Source organism: Meriones unguiculatus, chromosome 3, assembly GCF_030254825.1.
Source record: "Meriones unguiculatus strain TT.TT164.6M chromosome 3, Bangor_MerUng_6.1, whole genome shotgun sequence".
In the NCBI taxonomy this organism is placed as follows: domain Eukaryota; kingdom Metazoa; phylum Chordata; class Mammalia; order Rodentia; family Muridae; genus Meriones; species Meriones unguiculatus.
In genome coordinates this window covers 83,840,340-83,864,229 of record NC_083351.1, presented here as the reverse complement: position 1 = coordinate 83,864,229, position 23,890 = coordinate 83,840,340, and the positions used below count along the sequence as shown (strand labels likewise).

At 42.2% G+C, this 23,890-nt stretch overlaps 2 protein-coding genes and 1 non-coding gene across 4 annotated transcripts in view; 2 read left to right on the top strand and 1 right to left on the bottom strand.

Moving 5' to 3' along the window:
• Nucleotides 1–4,665: 4,665 nt before the first annotated feature.
• On the top strand, nucleotides 4,666–4,791 carry LOC132653395 (small nucleolar RNA SNORA40). Its single transcript, XR_009591140.1, has one exon. It is a non-coding gene; the product is annotated as a small nucleolar RNA SNORA40 (small nucleolar RNA).
• A 13,007-nt stretch (nucleotides 4,792–17,798) lies between these two features.
• Nucleotides 17,799–23,890, top strand: part of Plagl1 (PLAG1 like zinc finger 1) — a 66,327-nt gene continuing 60,235 nt past the window's right edge. For both annotated transcript variants that reach the window (XM_060380266.1, XM_060380267.1), the window contains exon 1: nucleotides 17,799–17,998. The gene's annotated coding sequence lies outside the window, so the exon portion shown is untranslated. The remainder of the gene's footprint in view (nucleotides 17,999–23,890) is intronic.
• LOC110560060 (peptidyl-prolyl cis-trans isomerase H-like) lies at nucleotides 22,070–22,825 on the bottom strand. The gene has a single exon (XM_060378693.1). The coding sequence runs from the start codon at nucleotides 22,806–22,808 to the stop codon at nucleotides 22,275–22,277; it is 534 nt and encodes a 177-aa protein (XP_060234676.1). The 5' UTR covers nucleotides 22,809–22,825; the 3' UTR covers nucleotides 22,070–22,274.

Genomic DNA, 23,890 nt, shown 5'->3' with positions numbered 1-23,890 from the left:
AAAATAGTTCTATAGTTTGAATTGTGTACTCCCTTAGTGTGTGACCTTACTTGGAAGTGGGAGCTTAACAGAGGTAACCAAATTAAAAATGAGTTCAGGAGGATGGGCCCTAATCCACCATAAAATACTGGTGTATTTATAAAAAGGGAAACAGACATTCACACAGGAAGAATCCATGACAAGAAGAATGTCATGTGAGCAGGAAGCCAGATACTGGGGTGAGAAGTCAAGGAACACCTAGGATTGCCATCCTTCCCTCAGGAACTGAACTTCAGGTGTGGAGCAGATTCTGGGATTGAAGCAACTCTCTTCTCACCTTGAGCTCAGCCTGCACCCAGAACTGGGACAATGGACTTCTGGTGTGTAAGATAGCCCTGTGTGGGGCTGGACAGACAGCTTAGCAGTTGAGAACACCTGTTCTTGCAGAAGACCCACGTTCAATTCTCTGCACCTACATAGTGGCTTACAACCATCTGTAATTCCAGTTCCAGGAGATTCTGACCTCTGAGGGCATCAGGCATGTACAGGGTAACATACATACATGCAGGCAAAAACCTGCCTCTGCCTCCCTGAGTGCTGGGAGTACAGGTGTGCACCCCCATGCCTGGCTGAGCATAGAAATTTTTCATTCAGTGCCTCACTGAAGTTCCTGAGCTCACCTCTCACTTTGAAAATGGGAACAGCCTTTTTGCGAGGCATGTGATGCTCTTTCTTTCCATGTCTATTCCACTTTCCTCTGACACACACACACACCAATTTCTGTCACGCAGTTAGCTTTGGGAGTGGTAGCAAGTGGCAGAACCTCCTGCCTGCTTTTTTCATACTAAATAGTCCTCAAGCTTCCTGCTGTCCTGTTTCTAAATTTTCATATAAATGAGACTAAGAACCAGTGAAAGACAGCCCCAGCAACATATTCAAAAGGTAAAATACATCACTCATAACAACGCAGTACATTATCTCTTAGCAACTTTTCCAAAGCAAAAGTTGGCCCAACTGAACCTTGTTAATATATGCACATTTTAAATGGACAAGAGCAACAATACTGCAAAATACAGGTCAATCCTGAAAGTCATCTTTAAATTTACATTTTAAGTTTGTTTAGCAAAAGCAGTTTGGATGTTTCCTGTGTACATAATGAAAAGATATTTTTAGATATCTTTAGGTTATCTCTCTTAAATTCTATAATCTGATTTTCCTATAATTAACATTTGAAAGCATCAGGCCCAAATCATTTTATGGACTAGCTTAAAATTAACATTTCAATTAGTATTTTAGATAATCCAACTAGAGGTAAAGTCCAAAAACCAGTTTTTCTTTTTCTTAAATTTAAAATTTCTGAAATCTTACATTTTAGGAAAGAGAAAATAGTGGAACAAGAAAAGGTTAAATGTGGTAGGGGACAGGAAGGGCATTATGGAGGGACCAACTAACACTGGAGGCCTCTGAAATGCCACATGGACACCTTCTATTATAGAAGCTTCCTAACATGTCTACATAAACATACATAAAGTGGGGTTAAATGGAGTTACTCTATAATGGGAGGACAATACCTCCCTCAAACAAAAAGCTGAGTGAGGTGGTTCTTTGTGAGTTGTTGGCCTGTGGGGTTCCAAGACTCCCCCCAGACATTACATGCTGTTAACATTGCTCCCTGGAAGACCTGACTGCTGAAATCACACAGACTGCATGATAGGACACAGAGAAATCAAGCTGATGACAGTCTGGAAGCTTCATTTCTATAGTTTCCATAGTGACAGATGGTTCTTCTTATACTCTTGGGGGAGAAAAGTTCCCAACAGTCTTACCCAGCTGTGAACCTTGTGAGCTACAGTAACAACTTGTCTGGCAAAATATATCCACTGAAGCCACAGTGGCATGAATGTTATGGGAATAACCAACCAAGTTTTGATTGGATTTTAAAGACCGCTCTGCAGGACAGAACTCATACCTGTTACTGTTTACTAGGCCTAAAACCCATGACTGGGTAGGTCATAGACCCCAGAGGAAATCCTAGGATTATCATTCTGCTAAGTGGGCATTCATATATGAAGCTTTCAAAAATAATAAAAAAAGATGAGACAGAAGCACCTGAAGAAGATAGCCAAAATCAACCTCTAAATTCTCTATGTACACATATGAATGCACACACACACACACACACACACACACACACACACACATACATGCTTACACGGACACAACAAACACAAACAAAACAATCCAACCCAACTGGCTGCTCAGAAAAGGAATGTGGTCAACTTGTGCTTCAGCTAGTTAGCAACTGAGAATACCCTAGAGGCTAACACATGGGGTATTGGTGACAGCTGAGTGACTTGTCACACACAAATACCTGAATGCACAACAACCACAAATAACTATCACCTGTTGCACATCCTTTGCCAGACTTCTGGTGATGACCCTCAAGTGTAGAGAAAATATTTAAAAAACAAAATCTTCATGAAAAATTATGTACATTTGTGGTAACACTTGCTTCAGTAACTACAGATTCTCAGGAAAGATATTTCTTCACACAGCTCCAGATTTAATTCATAAGAATATTACCATCAAATATTACTAAGTGCAAAACACCCACACAGCTATGAACTTAACCCTTCTAGTTATTTCTAAATCATCTGCTTGGTATATCTAAAACCTTTAAGTTTAAAATTGACTGTTCCTAATCAAAACTGGTAACTAATATAGGAGTTATTATTTTATGTCTTTTTCCTGAGCACATTTTTTAATATATGTGTTGAATAGGTTATTTTTGTCAACTAGACACAAACTAGGCTCATCCAGGAAGAAGGAACCTTAATTGAGAAAATTCCTCCTTTAATTGGTCTGCAATTATTTATTATTTATTTTTATTTCATATATATAGGTATTTTGTTTACATGTATATCTGCATGCCATACCTACGGAGGCCAGAAGAGGACAGTTCAGATCCCCTGGACTGGAGTTATAGACAGTTGTTAGGTACCATGTGGGTAATAGATTTAAATTCCAGTCCTCTGGAAGAACAGCCAATACTCTTAATTATTGAGCCATTTATCTCCTGGGCAGGTAATTCTGGATTGTATAAGAAAGAAAATTGAGCTGGTCTTTAATCCCAGGAGTTGGGAGGAAGAGGCAGTCAGATCTCTAGGTTTGAGGCCAGCCTATCCTACAGAGCAAGTTCCAGGACAACCAGGACTATACATAGAAACCTCGTTTGAAAAACAAAACAACAGGGAGCTGGAGAAATGACTCAGAGGTTAAGAGCACTGTTTTTTCTTCCAAAGGTCCTGAGTTCAGTTCCCAGCAACTATATGGTGGCTCACAACCATTTATAGTGAGATCTGGTGCCCTCTTCTAGCATGCAGGCACACATAAACGAAACAAAACAACAAAAAAAAACCTAAGGGAAGGAAGGAAGGAAGGAAGGAGGGAAGGAAGGAAGGAAGGAAGGAAGGAAGGAAGGAAGGAAGGAAGGGAGGGAGGAAGGAAGGAAAAGCTGATTGCACTATGGGGAGCTAGCCAGTAAGGAACATTCCTCCACGGTCTCTGATTTTAGTTCCTGCTTCCAGGTTCTAGGCCTATTTTCCTTCAATGCTGGACTGTGATTAGGATGTGTAAGCCAAGTAAATCTTTTCCTCTCCCAAATTGTTTTTCGTCATGGGGTTTATCACATCAATAGACGCAAACTTGAACTGTATATGTATATGTTCATGTGTGTGCACATGTGTTTGGTTGTGCATGTGGAGACCAGAGATCAACGTCAGCTCTCTTTCTCAATTGCTCTTCAGTTTATTTTAAAATATAAGGTGTGGTGGTTTGAGCGAGAATGGGCCCCATAGGCTCATGTTTGAATGATGGACTTTAGTTAGTGGAAACGTTTTAAGAAGGATTAGGAGGTGCGGTATTGTCGGAGGAAGGATGTCACTAAGGCATGGACTTTGAGGTTTCAAAAACTCACACAAGGCCAAGATCTGCCCCTGACCCTGCCTCCAACTTGGGGATCAGGATGTAAGCACTTAGCTACTGCTCTAGTTTCATGAATGATGCCATGTTTCCCAGCATGGTCATGGGTCACCTTGTGAAACTGTAAGCAACCCCCCAATTAAGTGCTTTCTTTCATAAATTGCCTTGGTCCTGATGTTTCTTCACAGTAGTGGAAAAGTAACTAAGAAACAAGGTGGCTCACTGACCTTGGAACTTGGCAATTTGGCTAACCAGCAAGAAAGGTGTCCTCTTGACTCTGTAATGGCTTTTACAGGGATGCAAAAAATGGGTTTTCTTAAAAATGGGTTTTCATATTTGTGTAGCAAGTATTTTACTGACTGTTCGTGTCTTCAGCCCTAAATGCACATATTTCTTAATAAATCTATATTCTCCCAGGAGAGTCTACAGAATCAAAGAATACAGCTATCTAAGATGAGGACATTTTTCTGCATATTTTATAAACTAATTTTCTTACGGACATGCATTGAGGTGTCCTTACATCTAGCATTATGTCATCAGTTTACTTTTAGGGAAAATGCTGGACTATGACTAGTTAGCTCATTGCAATTGACTTTGATTGAAATGTTAAGAGAAACAAATGCAAGAGAAAAAGAAAGCACTGTGAAAGAAATACGCTTTTCTGAGTGAACAAGGAGGTAAAATGAGAACAAGACAAGGCCTTGTGGTGCTTGAGTGTTGTTTTGGTCAAATGGCAGAAAAAGTCACAGACAATTATAGGAATAAATCCTCTTTTATAACCCAGGACTCATTGTTCAGTGTGAGTTTTGATACATATGAAAAAGGAATATGATATATATAAAAAAAAAGAATAAAAAGACTCAAAACGATTTGCACCAGCACACACACTTGAGAATAGATGAACAAATTGTTAACCTACACCAGCTAGAAAGGAGGCAAACAGATAGCAAAACTGTGGAACTGTGGGACATTTGGACTTAGGGACCTGTTTTGTTCTATAATTCAGTGACATGGAAAAACAGAAAGACTTAAAAGGACTTCAGAGCTCAAACCAAAAGCAGTGGTTGCAATTTATGTGGTTTCCAATTCAACCAAAATACAACAAGACGAACTAACTTGGGGAGATGCATATTTGAGACAGAGGAAATTTTAGCTGGGAGGAACTAAGAACCATGCAATGCTGTTGTGACTGTCAGCTTTGGTGATAATAAAATGGCACTGAAACAGCATTGTATGTCACCGTTCATACGCTGTGTTAATAAGCCCACACTTTTGTTTTTATGTAACACTATTATAATGACATAGTGAGACAAGGAGGGCAGAATAAACTGACATATGAACATTCTTCCCACTCCCCCCTCCGCGCTTTTCCTTCCCTTTCTTGCAAGGAGGTCCTATGGGTGTTCATTTTATTGTTTCTATGAATGTTTAAATTTTCATAACAAAATTTCTTTTCAAAATGACTGGCATATTGCTTTGAAAATTTAATATCCCCTTATTGTAGGTAAAAATATTATAACTGTATGCAATTTTAGACCAATAAAATTAAATTATCCAAGGTAGAAGCCAGATTTTATATCATGTTCTTGTCAGAAATAAAGTATCATTGAGTGATTAATAATATCACATTGTTAATCAAGGTATCTGTATACATCTATTCAAATTTATTTTGGCAAATTTTTCTTTAAAAAACTCACATCTGATAATATAAGACAAAACCAGACATTATCATAAAAATAAATTAGCCAAGCTTATTGTATGTATACTTTTTTTTTAAAGCTTTCTGTTTATTAAACAGGTGATTATGGTGTGTCTCAGCCCTAGCATACATCTTTTTTTATTTAATTTGTTTTCTTTTTTTTATGTGCATTAGTGTGAAGGTGTTAGATCCCTTGAAACAAGGGGCATAGACAGTTGTAAGCTGCCATGTGGATGCTGGGAATTGAACCTGGGTCCTTTGGAGGAGCAGACAGTGCTCTTAACCACTGAGCCATCTCTCCAGCCCCCGTATGTATACTTTTAATAGCATTTGGGAGGCACACTGGAGAAAAGGTTTCAAATGTGAGTGTCTGGAAGAAGGGGAATGCTGTTCAAATTACGAAAATTGAAACATAAAACAAACTCTTTGATGGTGGTGGTGTTTTCCTGAGGCAGACTCACTGTTAGTCCAGACTGGCCTTAAACTCATAATCTCCCACTCTCAGCCTTCTGGTACTCTAAGGTGTGTGTGCCAACATGCCTGCTTGACAGTGGTTATGATAAGTTACTGAGTTCCATTTTAAATATTGATGAGAGGGGCTGGTGGACACCAAGATGAAAGATGTACAGTAGGTATGTGGGTATGTGAGCATCCTTCAGGGTTACTGATTTGGAATCAATGGTTTATGATGGTCTTTGTAATGACATGAGGAGGAAGGAGGTGCAGAGAAGATGAAGTGAATGGTCTGAGACATGAGGGACCATCATGTTCAGGAAAGGATAGAGATAAAGGCATTTTGAGTGTCAAGAAAACCAGACAATACAAGGAAACAAAATTTCTTGGCTGTGAATTTCTCAGCACAGACATGAGATCTTCAAAATGACAGTTTTATGTATTATTTCCTTTTGTTGCTTAATAATAGCTGTGCTTAGAAATGAGAGAGATCTCCTTGGATTGCCTGCAGTTCTCTTCAGTTCTCTTAGGGTTTTCATTGTTATGATGAAACACCATGACCAAAAGCAAATTGGGGAGAAAGGGTTTTTTTTAGCTTACATTTCCAAATCATAGTCCATCATTGATGGGAGTCAGGACAAGAACTCAAACAGCAGGAACCTGGAGGCAGGAGTGGATGTAGAGACCACTGAGGGAGTGCTGCTTACTGCCTTGCTCAGCCTGCTTTCTTATAGGACACCGAACCCTACCCACAATGCCTGGGCCCACCTCCATTAATCACTAATTAAGAAGATGCCCTACAGGCTGGCCTACACCCTGATCTTAAGGAGGCATTTCTTAACTGAGATTCCCTCCTCTCATATGTCTCTAGCTTGTGTCAAGTTGACATAAAAGTGGTCCGTACAGGTGTATACAGAAAATAGTGAGTGTATAAATTCTGCCTCAGTGAGGCTACTATGATGGTTAATATTGTCAGCTTGGCCAGACCTACAATCGCCTGACAGATAAGCCTCCAGGCACACCTGTAAACTTTCTCTTGTGTAGCTCAGCCTCTGTACCAGCCTGTGGGGGGCTATTTGGCTTAGGCTAATTGGGACGGTCCACCCAAATTTTGGGTGACAGAATTCCATGACATAATTCCTAAACTGACTTCAAAGGAGAAAGTGAACTGATTCAGTCAAGGTGACAACCAAGACTGGCTATCACAGCTGGTGTTCTAGTTTGCTTTCTGTTGCTCTGATAAAGATTAAGACCAAAATGAACATGGAGAAAAAGGGTTTATTTCATTTTACAGTTCATCACTAAGGGAAAGTAGGGCAGGATCTCCAGCAAGAACCTGGAGGCAGGAACTGAAGCAGAGATCAAGGAGAAATGTGGCTTACTGGCTTGCTCCGCCTTCTTTCTTTTTAAGATTTATTTATTTATAGAGCATTCTGCCTGCATGTATGGCTGAATGCCAGAAGAGGGCACCAGATCTCATTATAGATGGTTATAATGGTGGCTGCTGGGAATTGAATTTGGGACCTTTGGAAGAACAGTCAGTGCTCTTAACCTCTAAACCATCTCTCTCCAGCCACCACTCTACTTTCTTATACAAGCCAGGACCACCTGCCCAGGGTTGGTGCCACCTACAGGTTGGGCCCTCCCACAGCAGTCATCAATCCAGAAAATTCCCTATGGGACATGGCCATAGGCCAGTCTAATGGAGGCGCTCTCTCTCTCTCTCTCTCTCTCTCTCTCTCTCTCTCTCTCTCTTTTTCTCAATTGAGGTTCACTCTTCTAAGATGACTTTAGATTATGTCAAATTGACAAAAACCTTAACCAGGACATCTGGGGAAAATGTAAGATAACTCAGAATGGAGACAATGGATAGAGAAAGGAAGAAGAGGTGCTAGGGACCGGAGGTCACAAAGAAGAAGGAAAGCAAGGCAGGCACAGCAGAAGAGGAAGCTGTGGTGTAAGAAGGGTGTTTTCTGTCTTTTGAGCAGTTTGGTCACTAAAGTAGGCCTTGATAATGACTTCCTGGAGATGTGTCCCAAAGGCAAATATAAAACAGGAAATAAAAACAGGTTAAAAAAGGTCCTTATAATAGAAGGAAAGAAGTGATTAAAAATGTCATTGTTATGGTTTCTACAAGCCGCAACTGGAGCCTTGAGCCAGCCAGCCCCCACCTCCCCATAAGCTTTCCCCTGAAACTCCAGGCAGGAGGTGGCTGTTGGTGTCACAGCTCAATGCAACAATCACCTAAACAGATCATATTATTAGTGTCATGAAAGACCATGCAGTTCAATGGTTCTCAACCTTCTTTATCCTGCTACCCCTTAACACAGTTCCTCATGTTGTGGTGACCCCTATCCATAAAATTATTTTGTTGCTACTTAGTAACTGTAATTTTCCTACTGTCATGAATTGCAATGTAAATATCTGATGGTCTTAGGTGACCCCTGTGAAAGGGTTCCTTGACCTCCCCCAAAGGTTGAGAACCGCTAATGTAGTCAGAGCTGGGACTGACCCTCTTGCATGGTTCATTCAGAGTGAAGGCTATCTGCAGAACTGTAAGGTCTCCTGTTCCACACAATGTAACATGACCTCCTGCTTCCCTCATGAGCGCCAACCATGAGAGAAGAAACAGGAGAGCAAGGATAGTGGCTGTTTGGTTTGGGTGTTCGGTGGACAATGGGTCCCCATGCCTCCAGCAGTTTGTACTGTGTTTTGGTAGGCAAATGAAAGGACTCCCCAATTCTAGTTGGTGTGATCTGTCCACAAGACGATACTCTGGTTTGGAGCTCAGTGGGTGGAAGGTGTTTGGGGTGCATCATGTATAGTGTGCAGCCATGCACACTGGACACTGTTCAATATCTCTGGAGCTGAGTTGCTGCTGGGCTTGCTCATGCCATTTGCAAATGAATGCTGTCGCACAAGGTAAGTGACTCAGCAGAACTCTGCCTTGTGTTGGGAAATGAATATGCTTGAGCATGAGATCCAGAAGCTCAGTAGGACCTTTAAGAAGGCTCCTAGAGCTCCTCCCTCCCCTCCTCTCCATTCTTCAGCCTGCACTATCAAGCAAAGGGTCTAACTCACTCCCCAGCACAGGGCTAACCATGATAAACAAAGGAGCATGCAGTCAGCTTGCACAGGACAAGCCTAGGTCTTTCCCCTCTGCCATGCTAGTCCATCCCTTCCTCTGACCCTCTGAAAAATAGTACCTATCCCAGTGGATTTCAACCTGTGGGTTGTGACCCTTTCACAGGGGTCACCTAAGACCATTGGAAAACACAGATATTTACATTATGATTACAATTTACAACCATAGCAAAATTTAGACTTATAAAGTAGCAACAAAAATAATTTTATGGTTGGGGGGCACCACAACATGAGGACTTGTATTAAAAGGTCTCAACATTAGGAAGGTTGAGAACCAATGGAGTAACCCTTGAAAACTATGTGCGGAGCCTCTGCCATTCCTTGTATTCATTTGCTTTTGGAACTCTTTGAAAGCTCACTTCCTGCATAATGCCTCCCTGTTGGAAAAGAGGCAGTGAACTTGTCTTCCCTTTTTGAAGCAACTCCCCCCAACACCCTCAGTCCAAACCCTTAGCAGCACTGACACATTCAGGATCTAGGATGCCCACAGATGGAGGTTTCAAGGTTTGCCTTGGGAAGACAATGCTGCTTCCCCACTCCTGCCACCAACACAACAAACATCAAACTATGGCTTCCACTCTACAATTTAGCTAGGAAAATGCAACATACTTTTGTAACCACCTTCTTCTTCTTCTTCTTCTTCTTCTTCTTCTTCTTCTTCTTCTTCTTCTTCTTCTTCTTCTTTTTGTTTTCAAGTTTCTTACAAATAGGAAATCTTCTCCCCCTGTGAGGCAGACAAAAGAAAGTACACCTCTCACACCCTGCCCTCTTGCTGTGGGCCTTTCATTACCTAGTTCATTCTCCCACTCTCATTGACTTCTCTTCTAAAATTTATTTTGACTGCTTTATTAGCTAACAATTACCCAAGTAAGAAAAAAAAGGGGGGGGAGGGGGAGACAGCTCTTCATTATTTTGTCGTTTTTCAAGAATCAAGTGTTTTGAAAGTGCTTAAAAGGGACTACTAAATACTATTTCACCAATTTTGTTGTGAATGATTTCATCCAGTAGCTTCCTGTGTGTGTCTGGGTTGTGATAGGCCCTTTCTTCTTTCTTCAGAAAACCAAGCTTGATGTTTACTTATCTTGCTAAAAAGAATTATTTTAAAAGGTGACTATAAAAGTTTGATGTCCCTTACTTCCCCGCCCCTGCTCCCCCTTTTGCAAGAACCAAATGAGTCGGTCTATTTTTTGAGAAAGTGTCTAAGTAACTTTGGCTTGCTGGGAACATGCTTTGTAGACACATGTTTCAGACTCATGGAGAGCCACTGCCTCTGCCTCTTGAGCGCTGGGATTAAGGGAATAGCACCACTTGAGTTTGTGTTGTTTTTGTCTTGAGTAGTTTACTCTTTTTCTTGTTATGAAACAAAAAGGAGACACAATGTCCATGGAAGTGGGTGGGTGGGAGACCTAGGCAGAACTAGATTCAAATCCTGGCTATCAGTGTGAACTTAGACGAGTTAAAATGCTTAGAGTATCCCTCAGTAACTGGAGAGTCCCTACAGCAAAGAGATGGAAGATTCAATGCGGAAAAGTCCTGGAAGTGCCTTCCCTTGCACTGAGAGGGTTCCTCCCATTGATGTAACTGTTTACCTTCATTTCTAAATCTTTGGGGGATGGAGTGTAAAACCACTAGTCTGAATTGGTGCAGAATGAATAAACTCATGAAAAAAGTAAAGGCACTCGGCTAACAGCGAGTGAGCAACAGTGTGACCCGAAGGCAGTGGGCAGCCCAGCGTTTCACCTACAGTCTGTTGTTCTCAGCTGGGGAATTTGGCAGTGAAAGTTCAGAAGCAGGTATTTAGAGGTGCTTTGTTCTTTCACGGGGAATTTCTTTTTCTTTCCTTTTTTTGCCCCAACAAGAGGTTATAGTCATATATTTACATATCACTCTGGGTAAGCTGGGACCATGGAAAAACCAGGTTCTTGTAATATGGCAACTGAGTTCTGCCAGACCCTGAGTCTTCTCTGCATCTTTGTTTACGGAGCCCTGACCCGCCATTACGCTGCGTACACGTTTGCATCTAAATTAAACGCACTGTGAATTTTAGACACCTGATCAGCAACAGAGAAATGAGCCCCCCTAAAACAGACCACCTGTTGAGTGTGCCAGGCACCTTTGCAGGCCTCTCACAGGCGCTCCTTATTTAATTCTTGCAACCAGTTTACCAAAGGTTAGAGCAAGCTGTTGGCACCTGAAGCTAAGGACTGTTAAGGGCTGGCTGCCTTGTTCGGAAGCCCAGAACCTTGTGTTTGTCTTGAAGACTTCCTCCCCGCAGCTGATAAGCTCCAGGTCCCAGGACGCATGGATTCGCTCATGGGCAGGTACCGTGACGACGCCCCCGCTTCCGGCAGAAAGGGGTACAGTTAAGCGGCCCAAGCTTATACGCTAGCAAAGAGCGGGGTAGGATCTACACCCAGATGGCCTGACCCTGAAGGTGATCTAAGCTTCAAGCCCGAAGTAATAGGGAGGCGGTCCCGGACGGCCAAGGCCAGGCGCCGTCTTTCCCTCCCCACTTTCGCGGTCCAAGCTAGGGGCCCCGCTCCACCACACACCCCATGGGCACGACCGCGGCTGTGGCGCGAGGGGCCGCAGGTGCCGGGCATCGCCCGCAGAGCCAGCGCGAGCTCCGCTCCCTTGTGTGCACCGCACTTTGTCCGCCTCTCTCCGGGTCTCCCGCGCGGGGTGGGGGCCCGCGCTGACCACTCTCCCCAGTCCCCTCCATGCGTGAGAACCTCGAAGCCCCCGAGTGGCGGGTCCCCTAGGGGACTGAGTTGATGGGAAGAAAGAGTCTGAGGGACATCGGGGAAGTCCCCCCACCGCACACTTCGGAAGAACAGGGAGAGCGGCGGGGTGGGGGTTGCACATGCTTCACGCAGCGATGGCGACCTTGGTTGTGTGGCCTCTGTGCAGGTGTTTCAGCTTAGGGACCCTTGAATGGGAACGCGCTCCCCGGGTGTCAGTTTCGTTTACCCAGTGTGCAGAGGTGGGGGCAGGAGCTGAAATGACAGTATTGAGCGTCTGCCTGGCCCAGCTGAGGGAAAGTAGCCGGAACTGATGCCTGTGTGTTCAGCAGAAAAAGTAAGGGCACCAAGAGCGTCTGTGTTAGGACCGTTGGGCCCACACCACCACATGCCGGTTGGTAGAAGCTCCTCTGTAGGGTCTTTCTGATCTAACATGTGGTGTGGCTGCGGATATACTTTTAGCACAATTGCTTTCTCATCTGCAAGGTGGCCCTAAGAAGTTATTTTAGAGGTGAAATAGTACCGGCTGGAGGAAAGTGTGTGATTAGGGGAATCAGAATGAAAATAAACTGGTTGCTGCGCTTGGTGGCACACAAACCACACAAGTGCTTTATTCTCAGCACTCAGTGAGGCAGAGTCAGGCAGATCCTGTGAGTTCGAAGCCAGCCTGGTCAACACAGGGAAGCCCTGTCTCGAAAAACCACCACCACCACCAACAAATAAATAAAAATAAATAAATAAATAAACTGATGTGACATACACAACGCTTTGAACTAAATGAAAGTGTGGTGAATCCCTTGCCATTACCAGGGGAGGGAGAGGAGGGTCGACTTTAAGTGATCAGGCCTTTAAGAGTGTTGGGAGTCATCTGTCATTTGGAAAATCATTTCACCAAGATGGAAGCGAGCTGTGAAGGACAGTTTGTACGAATGTAACGTGCATATTTCCTCTTCTCAAGAACCAAGGGCTTTCTCTAACTTTAGCCAAATCAAGAGCCAACCATCACCTAAGAGCCCTGCCCTGTGGTAACCCCAGCCTGTCTGAAAGCCACATGTTTTCCAGTTAACTGTGCATTTCTGGTCTACCATTCAAAGCACCTGTGCCGAGGACCTTCATGTTCCCAGCCTTCTGGGAATCCAAAGATGAATACAATGCCAAAGCTTTTTCCCTCTTTAGTTCTCTAAATCCAGTGAAGAGCCTAATGTGGACCAGGACACAAAATAACAGTAAACAAGTTGTGATGATGATAAAGGTACACAGAGAACAAAGGGCTGTGAGGCCCTAATAGGGGAGCAGCTGCCTGGGCCTGGGGTGGGGGAGAAAGGGGAGGGAAAGGGGAGGCATCCACAGCAACCCCAGCATGCCGAGGAAGTAGCTGTAGAAGCTATACATAAGGTTCAGATTTCTATTTCACCCCTTGCCCCATCTGATAAAATTCAAGTGTAATCATATATGGATCATCTAAAATGGAAATGATTTTTGGTTTCATAATGACACTTTAAAAATTCTACTAGGCATTCTGTCATTTCATCTTTGATGTATTTAAAATTAACCCAAGGAAGGGGCTTTTTCTGAATTAAAATGTTCCCTTCATTCTTACTATTTATATACACTTAAAATCATATTTAGGCAAGGGGCTAGGAAAATGGCTCAGCAGTTAAGAGTGCTTGTTGCTCTCCCAGAGGACCCAGGTTTGGTTCCCATTACCAGATCATTTCTAGCTATTGCTGCAGCTTCAGGGACCTGACACTCTCTTCTGGCCTCCCAGCTTCCATTTGGACATATGCACAGACATTCACACAGGCACACACCTACACATAAGTAATACATACTTTAAAAAGAATATTTATATATTTATACACATTATTTTAGATATTTGGATACACAGTTTCTTGGGTTAAGTAGAGAAGATTGGAATGGCAATAGAGGAAGGGGCACAGAAGAAAAACAGCAAGAGAAATTTAAAGGGGATACAGAAAAAATGGGGGGAGATTTAGACAGTACTGAAGAGAGAAGCGGGGGGGCTAGAAATGAGTGAATTGGGTGTCGCTGCCACTTGTCTCTGGGAAGATTGTCTTCTAAATCTTCCTTGCTGTGGAGTGTAGACCATCAGCTTCAGAAGTTACTTCAGAACACATACAGAGAGGCAATCTAAAGAGACAGTATAAAATGGTGGTTAGACGTGGGCTAACTAGCCCCGGGTTGGAATAACTGACTGCCTTGTGTGACCTTGGACAAGTCCCTAGTCAAATGTATTAGCTTCCCTGTGTGATGCTGGGGTTCTGGAGGTACCTCCTGTGTCAAGGCTGCTGCTCCTGACCTTGGCTGGTCTTCCAGGACCCCAGGACCCCAGGACCCTGGGGGAAGATCTGTGAGCCCAACAGACAGCTCTGTGCAGAGGATGACCCTATTGTTCCGTCATATTGGCTGATGAAGCCTGGTGTTGTAGGAGCACAGTGGAAATGACAGTGCATGTCTTTTCAGGTTCAGTCCTGTGTGTTCGTCAACTCGGCTGTGGCTGATTCCACCCTGGCAGTGGAAGCTTGCCCTGGAGTTAAGAGGAGTGAAAGCTGCAAGTGAGTATCTGTTACAATTTTAAATGTTAACTAAAGCTGAATTTTCAATATCCATTCATCTGTTGATGGACAACTAGGCTGGTTACATTTCCTGTCTGTAGTTAATAGAATAGCAATTAACAGATGAGCACAAATATCTCTAGCGTGGTATGGGGTTTTCTGGGCATATGCCCCAGAGTGAAATATCTGGATCTAGTAGTAGTTATACTTTTAATTTCTTTTGAGAAATCTCCAGACTGATTTTCACAATGCCTGTATTACTTTGTGCCTCCACCAGCAGTTAATAAGAGACCCTCTATCTCTACGTCAATTTCAACATTTGTTGTCAAATTTATTGATGATAGCCATTCTAACTAGGCTAAGTTGGTATCTCAACATGGTTTTAATTTGCATTTCTCTGATGGTTAGCGATGTTAAACACTTTTCAAATAATTATCAGCATTATCCATCTCTAACAATGATTAAAACGGTATTAACCAATAATAGACTATAATCTTAAAGATTTAAGCCAGGCAGTGGTGGCACATGCCTTAAACCCAGCACTTGGGAGGCAGAGACAGGTAGATGTCTGAGTTCAAGGCTAACATGGTCTACAGAGCAAGTTCCAGGATATCCAGGGCTGTACAGAGAAACCCTGCCTCAAAAAAGGGAACAAACAAGCAAACAAAGGATTTGATTTAATTATGAGTGTTTGCCTGCGTGTATGTGTGCGCACTATGTATGTGCAGACATGAGGGTACCAGAAGAGGACGGTAGATCGTGGGAACTGGTGTTAACAGACAACTGTGAGCTGCCATGTATTTGGGAATTGAACCCGTGTCCTTTGCAAGAAAAGCAAAAAAAAAAAGTGCTCTTAATTGCTGATCATTGCTTTATCCCAAGGGATATATTTTTTTGTTTTGTTTTTTTAAGACAGGATTTCTCTGTGTAGTCTAGCTGTCCTAGACTCTTTGTAGATCAGGTTGGCCTCGAACTCACATCAATCTGCCTGCCTCTGTGAGTGCTGGGATTAAAGGCGTGTACCACTATTCCTGGCTAAGGGATATCTTGTTAAAAGAGGGACTATGATAGGTTTTCCCTCACCATTGCACAGAAGGCTGTGGCAATGCATACTTGCACCAGCAGAGGGCGTTTCTCCAAACCCTTGACAACACTGTGTGTGTGTTTGTGTGAATAAATCTTTGTATCTTTTCCAATCTGATAAGTTTTTAAAAATAGCGCTTCACATAGTTTTTATTGCCTTTCTTTTAGGATGAGAGATGTTTTCCAATATGCTTAAGAGCTCACTTATTGAGTTCACTTATTGAGTTTGATTTTCTTCCTACTGAGGTGTAGATTAAGGAAATTAGTCCTCTATCATGAGCTGCCTTCTCACCCTCTCCTCCTCAGTGTGTGCTTATCTTTTGACTGCACTTAGAGGTGTTTGGTCATGCAGAGATGTGATTTTGTTACATGTTAAATTTATCAATCTTTTTACACTGTGACATTTGGAACTTACGTCAAATTGGGGAGTAACTTTAAATATATCAAAAGGTCTATCTGTAAAGATGTGCTTTGTGTTCTTTGTAAGTTTAACATGGTTAATAATATAGAAGTTTCAAAATTGGAGAACAGTACTTTCATTGTGAGACAGTTGGATGGCAGGTTATTATGCAAACTGTATGAGTAGCCACAGGAAGCTCCTCAAACATAGTGTAATTATATATTTATAAATAAAGATACAGGGAGATGTTTTGGTTGAGTCCAGAACCAAGACCATATCTATTCTGGATCTTTAATATAAATACAGGGGGAAATTAAAAAGCATATTTATAATTGGATAATAATAGAATTTTCTTACTTAAATGCTTATTTTTGTTTATTAAATTATATACATAACAACTAAAATAAAATTATGTATCTATATGTATGTATGTGTATTGGTAGGTGTGTACATGTGAGAACAGGTCCCTGTCGAGGCCGGAAGAGGGTGTCAGATTCCCTGGAGCTGGATTCTCAAGTATTTGGTAGCTGCTTTGGACAAAACTTAGGTCTTCTGGAAGAGCAATATACAGTCTTCACTTCTGCAGCTTCTCTCCAGCCCCAGCTTTGTTATTTTAAATACTGCCCTGTTTGTTATGTAGCCCCGGCTAGCCTTGAACTTGCAGACTCTCTTGCCTTAGACTCCAAAGTTCTGAAATTAGAATTATGTGGCACCATTCCTGGCTCTCTCCTAAACTCCCAAAACAAGCATTTTTTTGTTTTTGTTTTTGTTTTGTTTTGTTTTGTTTTTTAGAAGGGGAAGATATATGGTGCCATTGTTGGCCTGTTATGCATATGCTATTGTGGGCAAAAGCCAGTAAGATGCCAGTGATCTGAATTTGGTCCCTGGAACCTACATAAATAAACATGGCAGGAAAGAGCAGCTGCTAGAGTGCTACCCTGCTTGCCATGTATGTACTGTAGCATGTGCTGTAGCATGTACTGTAGTATGTGCTGTAGTATGTACTGTAGTATGTGTTCCTCCCAACTAATAAAACAATACGTCCCGACTCGGCTTTGTGTGAGGTCAGCTTGCTTTGGGTTCTTGGCATTTCCCTCACCATCAGCAGCCCAGCATAGGAATGTCAGAGAATGAAAACTGATGACGGCTTTTCATAGAAGAGGTGGCTTATCAAATTTTTTCAGTTCCTTTGTAGCCAGATATCTGCACCACAGCGAATGTCCTCTTTTATGAATTTCATTGTACAGAAGGCACAGCTCAGGTCGCAACAGCGCCCTAAAGTTACATCATAGTAGTGAATTTTTTTCCCTCTTGTAACTTCTTCTTTCCAACTTTGCAACACTAGAGCTACCTCCCCCACACACTTACAGTGACTCTCCCCCCCCCCCCCCCCCCCCGCTCCACAAGATTCCTGAGTCAGTTTGCAAATGTGTTCACCCCTGGTTCTGCCACAATTAAGATGAGTCTTTTTTCCACCAAGGCATTGAAGAGAGCTGACGTAGAAAGACAAACAATAGGATGTATTTTATCCTAATTGTCTAACACACCTGGAACACGTCCTCCATTGCTGTTAAGGGTCCAAGTTAATTTTAGAGAACTCAAAAGAAACAAATGTTTGAAAAGTTAATGGCTCATAGAGTAACTACACATAGTTAAATAATTAACTTCACAAAGGAACCTTGTTTCAGTTATAGCATAAAATTATAATAAGAGAAAGTGATAAAGAGAGGCCTGAGCTGTCCTTGAATTCTTTGACATACTGAGGCTTCAAAGGGAACACCCTACACATTTAGAGTCTTAATTTCTTTGTGTTTCCTGCACCTCTTACTTCCCCTTAAAATTCTGCATGGCACCTGCTTATTCTCATATGTAAAGGAACACTGCTCTGAGGCGGCGAGGAGGGCACCAGCAGAGCCCTTTTTTCTTCAGGGTCAGATTACACGTGAGTATGTGCATGTCTGTGCAAGACTGAAGAAATGGAGATTCTTAGATCAAATTATTAAATTCCCCGGTAGAGCAAAGTGTCTGTTTTCCATTGAAGCTTGTTTCTGGAGCAGGACACTTTGACATTTGCATAAACCGAGTGGCTGTAAATTTCAGAATTCATTGGTATGGCTGCGGCTTCTATCCAGGCTCTCCAGTTGGTCTGGGGATTGGCTGTTTCTGTTCTGGCTGGCTGTTTCTTTTCCACTTTTGGGTGGATTGTGCCTTTCTTTCCCTCCCCCCCCTTAGTCTCCTTCAGATTCCGACCTGCTTGTCCCGTTTTCTCTTCCTCCCTACCATTTACTCACTCAACCAAGAGGAAACAAAAGAAAGTCTTTTCCTGCCTTCTTTCCTATTTTGAAGCTCTACATTGCTAAGGATTTAAGGATCTTTACTTGTGATGCAATTGTATTTTATTAAAAGTGTGTTTTACCAATGCACTTAATTTTCATTGAAGAGGATAAATGGGCTGATCAACCAGAGATCTTAAATGGGCAGGTTGCATCTTCAGAATTAACTTACTTAGTATTTGGCAGTCCTGGGGATTGATGCTAGAGCCATAGGCTATGTCCCCAGTCCTACTTTCTTAACCTGTAGTTGAAAATTTTTCTATCAAAAGCATTAAACACAAATGGAGCATGAACTTTCCTCTGTTCATTTGAAAATAATCTAGAGATAGACAAATATATTTATAACTTAAAATACCAGTGAAAGAAATTTGAGTAAACCCAAGGGCTTTGACACTAATTCATGGAATAGGGGTTTCAGTAAAAATACCATCAGAAATTTGTTAGGATATTTGTAGAAAAACTTGTGCAGCAACTTGTCTCGAATTTCTTTGTGGATATAGTAGAATGAAGCATGTCAGTAATCTACTGAGATGCTTCCTGGGTTAGGCACGTGGGAAGGGATGAGCGTAGTATTCTTTTTACTTGGTGTAAGTTTGTGTGTGTGAAAGTTGCCCCCCCAGTTCATCATGCTATAGATTTACTTGCCATTTCCCCCTCTGCTAAGCTGAAGCTCCTTAAGGCCAGGGCCAGAATTTATTGCAGTAGCATTCTAGATCTTTGGAATTTAACCTACGTAAACATTCTTTTTTTTTGGGGGGGGAGGTCAAACCATAATCAGAATATATTATATGAAAAAAATTATAGCATTATCTATGATATACAAACTATATACACAAATAAGCCTCTTCCTAACCCTTTATTATGTTAATTGCATTCTGATATATATGTTTTCAAATAAGAGAAAACCTTTTTATTTTTATTTTTTTCATTTTGATAAGACAAATAATGCTGGTTGTGACCCACTCTGTTGATTTTGTGAATTACCAATGGCCTATGATCCATTGTTTGGGGAGTTTGAATTCCCAGTACCTTGTAGACTCTCTAGAGAGGTTAGCCCTCTGTGTGTATGTACCAGTGCATGCAGAATGGCAGAATTAGACACGTTACAAGGTTAAACGACAGAATTTTTTTAAAGATTTTGCCTGTTGTGTGGTATTCCTGTTTCGTGTGATTTTCCTGTTCTGTGAATGGTGATGCTCCCACACTGGCTGAATCCAGCTCTCTTCAGGTACAGCCTAGGTAGACATATGTGCATGAGTGTGCCTGTATATTTAACACACTTTTACGTTAGAATACCTTGATATTTATTTTAGGCTTACAAAGTTACTGCAATCATAACCTGTATGAACGGTGCCAAGCTCCTCCACTGACAGCCTCATATTGCTGGAGTTGTTATAACTAATGAGCTGGAAATGGCACAGTAATATTACCAAATCACCATTATTTATTTAAATTCCATCGTCTTGTCCCGCTGTCCTTTCTCTGTTCCAGGATTCCATCCAGGATCCCTGAGGTAGTAATGTCTCCTTAGGGATCTTGTGGCTGTGACAGTCTCTCATATTTTCTTTTCTTAATAACTTTGATCGTTAATAAGTAATGGTTAATTATGTTACAAAAAATCCTTCAGTTTGAACTTTCTGAGGGTTTCCTCAGGGTCAGGGAAGAGAACCACAGGTGTGAAGGAAGAGGGTATGTGCTCTAAGCATGCCTTATCACTGGAAATGTCCGTCACCTGTGTGAGGTGGCATTTGTGGGTTATTCACCACAGAGCTGCTTTCCTGCCCCCCCATTTTCACACTGTGTTTTGGAAGGAAGGCCCAGTGAATAGCTCAGGTTCAGGGATGGGGAAGGGGCCTGCTCCACCTCCTGGAGAGCACAGAACCCACATAAATTATTTGGAATTCTCCCCATTCAATTATTTATATCAACATAAACTCACACTGATAGAAATAGTTATTTGTTATCTACTTTGGTTCCCATTCAATCCTATATGAATTATGTGACTGCACAAATTATTCTAGTTTTGGCCATTTAGCTTCTGTGTCCCTTTCCCGTACCACCATTCTTGTTTTGTTTTGAGGGCTACCTTGCTTGCACTGGCTGGAGCCCTAACTTTAGCAATTGCTCCAAGGGTCTGGGTTGCCTTTATTGGAGAACAGCGTTAGAAGCAGAGATCTAGGTATCTGGTTGTTCCTCTGGTTATGGCATGTAGGTCGCTTTGGCAGACAGAGCTAGCATGTGCATGTGTGTGTGTGTGTGTGTGTGTGTGTGTGTGTGTGTAGTCACTCATGTATTTACACATACCCATCATTGTTTGGAGGCCTGTGAGTGTCTGCACCAGGTCAAACAGTGGAGTCAAGACGGCATCTAGCTCAGTGCCACACGGTGAATTGCAGCCCCCCACTCCACCCCCACCCTTGCTTATCTACAACTTCCCTTCCCAGGCACGAGAAAGCCTTGTCCTGTGGGCATGGTCAGTGCCTTCAAAACTGTTCACTGATACACTGTGGGAAACAATTCTATCAACTAGACTGTGGGTAATCTTTCAAGCCCAGTTCCTTTTTGTCCTTAGACATTTCCCAGCTTCCCTAGGTCAGCATGCTTTCTTTCTTCTCATTTGCCTCTCCCTGTTTGATAACTTCATGCCATTTATCAGTAGCTGGAGTCTTTTCTCAGCATCTCCCCAGGGTTCTGTGGCCTTCCACTAGAGTCTGGAGACTTGCATCCACTGCAGTGTTTACTGTTTGTGCTCTGGTCTTGTCTAATGCATACAGTTATATATCCATCACTAAGTCATCATATGGAAAAACTTTAATATCCCAAACACTAGTCCTGTGTTGTCATAGTCAGTCATCTTCTGTGTCTTTTTTATATAACATTCCCCCTTTCAATATGTGAATGGAACTCTGCAGTCTTTTCAACTTTTTTTTTTTTTTTGAGATAGGTCTCTCTGCGTAACAAGTCTTGGCTGTCCTAGACTCATTTTGTAGAACCAGGCTTGCCTTGAACTCACAGAGATCCATCTGCCTCTGCTCCTGAGTGTTGGGATTACAGGCGCAGACCATCATGTCCAGCTCTTTACAAACCTTTTAGTTATTCTGTACACACTCAACAACACTGGTTGCTCCAGGTTTTAGTGAAAGCTGTAAACATTTATGTGTAGGTTTCTGTATAGATACATTCTTCTTAGCAACCATATAAACACCAGGGAGTGTGATTCTGGACAGTGTGGCCAAATTAATTTTGCAAAGAGTTGGCAAGCCATCGTCTAGCATGGTTGTACCGTTTTACAGGACCATCTTGCAATGACATTCTTGCTCTGAATTCTTGGCAGCAAATGGTCTTGTGAGAATTTTGGATTTTAGTCATTCTAATAAGTGTTCAATGGTATCTTCTTGTCTTGATATGTGTTGCCCTAAAGACAAGTGATATTGATCATATTTTCATATGCTTATACCCTGTCTCCTTTGGTGTACTTTGCTCAAATCTTTTTTGTTTTTATTTCTGTTTTGTTTTATTTGTTTGTTTGTTTGGGACAGGGTTTCTTTGTTTAGCCCTGGCTGTCCCAGAGCTAGCTCTGTAGACTAGGCTAGCCTAGAACTCACAAAGATTTATCTGCCTCTGCCTCCTAAGTACTAGGGTTAAAGGAATGTGCCACCGCTGCCAGGCTGTTTTGCCTATTTTTTTTTTTTTTTGCATTAAAAAAAAAGGCCTTTATTTACAGTTCAAAATTTAAATGGGATCTTGGTTCTGATTGTGATACTTCCAGGTCCTGGATCACACAGTGGAGGCAGTTAAGCAAACACACAGGTCAGTTCAGCTTGTCAGACTCATGGGAGAATGTCACCCAAAACAGCAGGCGACCTGGCTCAGTCTTGGTCTAGATTACATTTCCCCACACTGTGAGATTACCACTGGCAGTTTGGGCTTATTGTTGGGGCCTGTTGGAACATTCTCGATCTTTCTCATCACTAGGAGTCCATCAATGATTTTCCCAAACACCACATGCTTCCCATCCAGCCAATCACACTTAGAGCACGTGATAAAGAACTGGCAGCCATTTGTACTGGGACCACTGTTGGCCATGGAAAGCAGGCCTGGAGCCGAGTGTCTGAGTTTAAAATTTTCATCTGCAAATGGACCCCAGTAAATACTGGCGACTCCAGTACCATCACCATTAACAAAATCTCCACCTTGAATCATGAAATCCTTTATGACCCTGTGGAAGGTGCTTCCTTTATATCCTATCGGAACACCATCTTTTCTGAACTCTCCAGTGCAAAACTGCCTAAAGTTCTCGGCCATCTTAGGCACCACGTCTGCAAACAACTCGATCTTCATGCGACCAACTTCCTGGCTGCCAATGCTGACATCAAAAAACACCACTGGGTTGACTGGACTTGAATTTGCCACCGCCATGGCTCTGACCCGGTAGTGTTTTGCCTATTTTTAAATCAAATTGTTATTAATTTTTAGGTGTTCCTTGTCTATCTGGACATAAACCTTTTATTAAATAATGATTTCCAAAATATTTTAATATTGACAAAGTTTGTTCTTGGCATGTGTATTTTAAAAGCCCTCTTTGAGGGGTTGGAGTAGAATCTCCATTCGGAAAAGGTTTGCTGTGTGCTGAGTTTGATCCTCAGTAGTCAGGGTTTGGTGGCACACGCTTATGATTCCCACACTGGAAAAGTGGAGACAAGCAGACCCTGCACTCACTCGCCAGCCAGCTGAACCTGTTCTGTGAGTTTCAGGCCAGTGAGAGATTCTGTCTCAAAAACAGAAGATGGGGGCTAGGAAGATGGTTTAGCAGGCTTTTGCTTTACAAGCCTGGCAATTTCCTGGAACCCCCAAAAAGGTAGAAGGAAAGACAACTTCACAAAGCTGTCCTCTGATCTCTACATGCATGTCAAGGTATATGAACCCACATGAACACATGCACACATAAAACGCTAATAATAAATAACCTTAAAAAATATAATGTGCATAGCTCTTGAAGAATGACACTTGAAGTCAAATTGGGACTTTACATGCAAATACATACAAGCACAGACACACACACACACACAAACACACACAGCCTTTTGGACAGCCAGGCATGGTGGCACACACGTGTGATCCCATGCCATGGGAGGCAGAGTCAGGATGGTGAGTGGGAGGCCAGCCAGGAAACTGGACAGTCTCTTCTCTAGGCGCCTTCTTTTCTCCTCTTCTGTTTCTTATACTCGGCCCCACAGTCTTGACTGCCTCATGTATAAAATAGGAATATTATGTTACTGGCTGGGGAGCAGGTGTTTTTCCATATTCATTTCTATTACTCCATGGCTGCCTGATCTTTTGACACCCTCTTGGAGTGTCACCAACATCCAGTCATAACTTAGCTTTCCATCTGTTCTTATGAGGGAAAGAAACTCCCTGACCTGTATAGAAAGAGGACTTAACTTCTTCGTGGAATTTTATTAAGCCCACTCCCTAAAGTTCAGCGGCGATGATGGCATGCT